Source organism: Hibiscus syriacus, unplaced genomic scaffold (genome assembly GCF_006381635.1).
Source record: "Hibiscus syriacus cultivar Baekdansim isolate YM2019G1 unplaced genomic scaffold, ASM638163v2 tig00110319_pilon, whole genome shotgun sequence".
Taxonomy (NCBI): domain Eukaryota; kingdom Viridiplantae; phylum Streptophyta; class Magnoliopsida; order Malvales; family Malvaceae; genus Hibiscus; species Hibiscus syriacus.
In genome coordinates this window covers 2,025,317-2,030,524 of record NW_024062678.1, presented here as the reverse complement: position 1 = coordinate 2,030,524, position 5,208 = coordinate 2,025,317, and the positions used below count along the sequence as shown (strand labels likewise).

Sequence of the window (5,208 nt, the reverse complement as noted above, 5' to 3'; positions counted from 1 at the left end):
CTATAGGACATTGTTTTGTTGAGTTCTTCAACTATTAAAAGTTAAAAAATGATCTATCGACTATAGGATGTTGTTTTGTTGAGTCCTCTGACTATTAAAAGTTACAAAATTGTCATCTGGCTATTTATATGTTCCAAACTCGTCATTTTCCATAAAAAAGTTAGCAATGGTCTGAGCTGGATGTTAACTTGCTGACTAAAATATGACAAAATCATATTTTAATGATGTATATTGGAACCGATGTTGCTTGCAAACATTAACTCGAAGACATAATATTTTAAGCACTAGCTCGACAGTATAATATAAACGAAGAGTTAATCCACAAAATACATCTCAAACGGTTCTAGGATCATATTTTATCATATCTCAGTCAACAGATTATGTTCTAACTCATAATTCCATAATTTTTTATTAGAAAATAGTGTCAGGTGATCATTTTATAACTTTTAATAGTTAGGAATTCAACAAAATAACGTCATATAGTTGAAGGACGTTATGTAATTTTTAATAACCATAGAGAACTTATTACAATAAATAGTTTATAATCCTATGATCATTTGTATACTTTAAATTATATAAAAATTTAAAATTTATATGGGAATACGCCCAGTTCTTCCATCCATGGGCGTGGGAATGAATAGGCCACCAAGCTTATGAAACCTCATTTTCGGTTATGCTAGTGGCGGCGCACACTGATATTTCGATTTCTCAACTTTTGGTTTTGTTTGTTTCCAATTAATGTTGATATATACCGATCCGTATGATATATACCATATAACGCACTTGTTTAACTGTTACTCTTATTGTCCACAAAAAATCTGTATATAAGCAAAGCTCTGGTTTCATAGTTTCAACCAAAAACGAGAACCATTAGCCATCACCCGCCCCATCTCCATGGAAACAAACTCTGATTGCTTTTGGCTTTTGTTTATTGCCTCCAAATGCAAAACTTTCTCCTGTCACACCTCCATTTTGCTGCTTCTTTTTCTTTGCATGGGTTGGCTGGCCATGGCTCTGCGTTTCTGGTTCTACCCTGGAGGCCCTGCCTGGGGTAAGTATCATTTGTTGCGCAAGAGAGCCGCCACAAAACACAATAACATCATTCCAGGTCCACGAGGTTTCCCGGTGATTGGAAGCATGAGCATCATGCTCGACCTTGCTCACCATAAAATTTCTGCAGCAGCCAAGTCGTTAGGTGCTAAACGGCTCATGGCCTTTAGCTTGGGTGATACCCGGGTTATCATTACATGCAACCCTGATATAGCCAAAGAGATTCTCAACAGTTCCGTTTTTGCCGATCGTCCCATGAAAGAGTCTGCGTATAGCTTGATGTTCAACAGAGCCATTGGATTCGCTCCTTATGGGGTTTACTGGCGAACCCTCAGAAGAATCGCAATGACACACCTGTTTTGTCCGAAACAAATCAGCTTAACCAAGTCACAGAGGTCTGAAATCGTTTATCAAATGGTTTCTATAATAGCATGTACTGGTAGAGAGTTCTCTGTGCGAAATATACTCAAGAAATCTTCCCTCAACAACATGATGTGCTCAGTGTTTGGCAGTAACTATCAACTGGGTTCGTCAAATAGTGAAAGAGAAGAACTCAGCCGGCTCGTTGAAGAAGGTTACGACCTGTTAGGGAAACTCAATTGGTCTGATCATCTCCCATGGCTCGCAGGTTTAGACCTTCAAAAAATCCGTCTTCGATGTACCCAACTTGTTCCCAAAGTGAACAAATTTGTTAATAGAATCATTCAACAACATAAAGTCCAAACCGAGAGAAGAAACCGTGATTTTGTGGACGTTTTACTTTCTCTCAGTGGAACTAATAGACTCTCCGACAACGATATGGTTGCCGTACTTTGGGTAAGTTTAAAAGGAAAGCAATTTATTTTTGGGTAAAGCACATAAATGGTCCTCGACTATAGAATAATTTTTTATTGAGTCCCCCGACTATAAGGAGTTATTTTGTTGAGTATATCGATTATTAAAGTTACAAAATGGTCACCTGACTATTCATTATATTCCAAACTCATCTTTTTCGTTAAAAATTAATGATTATCTAAGTTGGACGTTAACTTACTGACTGAGATATGATCATAGTCGTTTGAGATTATGAGATTAGATTTTATCATATCTCAGTCAACAAGTTAACGTCAAGCTCAGACTATCATTAAATTTTTAACGGAAAATGATAAGTTTGAAACATAATGAATAGTTGTTGATCATTTTGTAACTTCTATTGACGCAACAAAACAATTGGATCCGTATAGTCGAGAGACTATTTTATAACTTTTAATAGTTTGAGGACCTAACAAAATAACATCCTATAGTCAGGTGACCATCTGTATACTTTACTCTTTATTTTTATACATTTGCATGATTTTTGCTTTCTTTTGCATGGTGCTTTCTAGCTGTGACCAAAAGTAGCATTAATATTCAATTAATTATGCTCTATTCATTACACAGGAGATGATATTTAGGGGAACGGATACGGTGGCGGTTCTAATAGAGTGGATACTAGCGAGAATAGTGCTTCACCCTGAAATCCAATCAAAACTGCAGGCCGAGCTCGATGAAGTCGTCGGAAAATCACGAGCGTTGACGGAATCAGATATTCAGTCCATGGTTTACCTGCAGGCAGTAGTGAAGGAGGTTCTGAGGCTGCACCCACCTGGTCCACTTCTATCATGGGCTCGGTTGGCAATTATAGACACTACCATCGATGGATACGAAGTCCCTGCTGGGACCACAGCCATGGTTAACATGTGGTCCATCACCAGGGACCCTGAAATTTGGGTGAACCCCCTCGAGTTCATGCCGGAGAGATTCATGTCCAAGGACGGTAGTGCCGATGTTGAGTTCTCGGTGTTGGGGTCCGACCTCAGGATGGCTCCATTTGGCTCGGGCCGTAGGACTTGTCCAGGAAAGACTTTGAGTTTGGCGACTGTTAACTTTTGGGTGGGATCCTTATTGCATGAATACAACTGGATGCAATCGGATGCTAATCCTGTTGATCTCACTGAGAGGCTGAGGCTGTCCTGTGAAATGGCGAACCCTCTTAAGGTCAAAGTGCAGCCTAGGCGCACATCATAAAACAAATTCAATCACAACAAAAGCAATACCCTTAATTAGCAACCGGCAGCTGTTATATATATATATATATATATATATATATATATATATATATATATATATATATATATATATATATATATATATATATATATATATATATATATTAGTTTAACATTGATTTAAGATTATTGGATAAATAAAAATAAATAGTTGAGATTAACAGTAGGAAATGAGAAGATATTTATTAGAAAAAAAACGAGTTAATCTCACCTATCTATTTTCGCTCATCCAACAATCATAAATATGAGTAAAACTAAAAAAAATAAAATTATATTGTGTAAGTAGAAACCTAACCCATATACATATATGATAAAGACTTAAAATGTGTGAATTTAGCAATGTTTTCTCTAATATCTCAATGTCCTGTGTCTTGATCCTGACATACATACCTATTATATGGATAATCATGTATAATTTTACTAGTAATTTTATTTAATTGCAATTTGGTTTCCATCATTTGACTGCGATTTTTCTGAAATGTCCATGGTACTTTCTTTTTCTATACCGTACATGCAATCAAAGATAAATTGAGGCATTGATGAAGGAGACCCATGAAAATTTTAAATTTTCATGCTTTTAAATTTTTTTATATTATTTATTATAATTTATTTTTGTCCTTTAAAATTCTATAAATTTACTATAAGTTCGTTATTTGATATAAAATTATACTTATGTACCTGCGTACAATTGGAAGGAAATGCAAAAGCCGATGACATTCTGCATGCGGAGAAGAAAAAACTTGGGGTCCTTTGCTACAAGCCAATAGGTCTTTATTTATCAAATTAATCTTTGATGGATTGAGATGTGAACAAATCAAATTGATCTTCAATTTATCTATCAAACAAAACAGAGAATTACGAGAAGAAATAAGATAGATTTTATTGTTGGATTTAGAAATGAATAGAACCTCAAGTTAGACAAAATATTATAAAATTTAAAATAAGAATAAAATAAATAAAGTAGAGATAAATATTATCGGGTATTGTTTTGTCAATTGCTTGTATCAAATAAGTTTGTACATAACCACTACTTTTAGGGCTTCAATCATCAATGATTACAAGAAGATAAGATGTGGAGTTAAGAGAGATTAAAGACCAAAAATCTAGGGAGATGAGAGGCGAAAGGACACACGTATTATTAATATTCATAATATTCATTTGATGTCTTAAAATATATGTTTCATTAGAACCTTACTAGGACAAATATTATAATCTAAGGTTAAAAATTAACTTTTTGAATGTAATGAAAAAGTGTTTTAAAAAATAGATCTGTAAAATTCACATTTAAATATATTTGTCGAATAATAATATCTTTATTTTATTTTTTTATAAATCACGAGTGAAGATAAATTTTGATAAATATATTTTGTTTCATCATCCTTTATGCACCCTTCTTTAAGTTGTGCAACACAAAGTAAATTATCTTCATGTAAGATTATTGATTATTGAAGGTTCTTTTCTGGAGCATAATTTACAAACTTCTCATAGATGATGTGTTAGATCAAAAAACTTCTCATAGATGATGTGTTAGAGTTTGATTTGAATTCGATGTGACTAAGTTAATAAATATATAAATTAAGAAAAATCGAAAAAATAGAAAATCTAGTTGGATTAAAAGTAGGAACATATTTATTTTCAATATTGGTTAAAATTAGAAAATCTCTAATTTTAATAAATATCTATTAAATAAGTTTCATTTGTAATCAAGTAACTATCTCTATAAATAGATACAATAGATTAGCATTAGAGATCAGGTTATCCATGAGAATTCCTCTTGTATTCTTCTATTTTTAACATTAATGAAATTCTCCTCTTCAGCGTATGTTTTTTCTCGAAAGAATATTTCACTTAAAAACTTTGTGTCTATTTTATTGTGTGATCACTGATAGCGTGTAAATGTATGTGTTGTGGCACGCAATTCTATGCAAGTATACACAATCGATGCAAGTAATATAGTAGTAAGCGAGTTATCGTCTCCACAGGGATTGATTGGATTTTTTTTATGTTCGCAACAGGTAGAACTAGGTGTCACTAACTAGTCCTATGATTTTTGTCTAAACTATAATAAAAT

General features: G+C 33.5%; 1 protein-coding gene across 1 annotated transcript; it reads left to right on the top strand.

Annotated features, from left to right (window-relative positions):
- Positions 1 to 837: 837 nt before the first annotated feature.
- Positions 838 to 3,142, top strand: LOC120117438 (cytochrome P450 78A3-like). Its single transcript, XM_039137725.1, has 2 exons — positions 838 to 1,866; positions 2,470 to 3,142. The coding sequence occupies exons 1-2, from the start codon at positions 895 to 897 to the stop codon at positions 3,094 to 3,096; spliced, it is 1,599 nt and encodes a 532-aa protein (XP_038993656.1). The 5' UTR covers positions 838 to 894; the 3' UTR covers positions 3,097 to 3,142.
- The last annotated feature ends 2,066 nt before the right edge of the window (positions 3,143 to 5,208 follow it).

What these genes read in the sequence shown, in the direction of transcription:
- LOC120117438 (XM_039137725.1), top strand. Translation starts at nt 895, where the DNA reads ATGGAAACAAACTCTGATTGCTTTTGGCTTTTGTTTATTGCCTCCAAA. An exon ending in ATATGGTTGCCGTACTTTGG is followed by an intron (nt 1,867 to 2,469) that starts GTAAGTTTAAAA and finishes TTCATTACACAG; the next exon opens with GAGATGATATTTAGGGGAAC.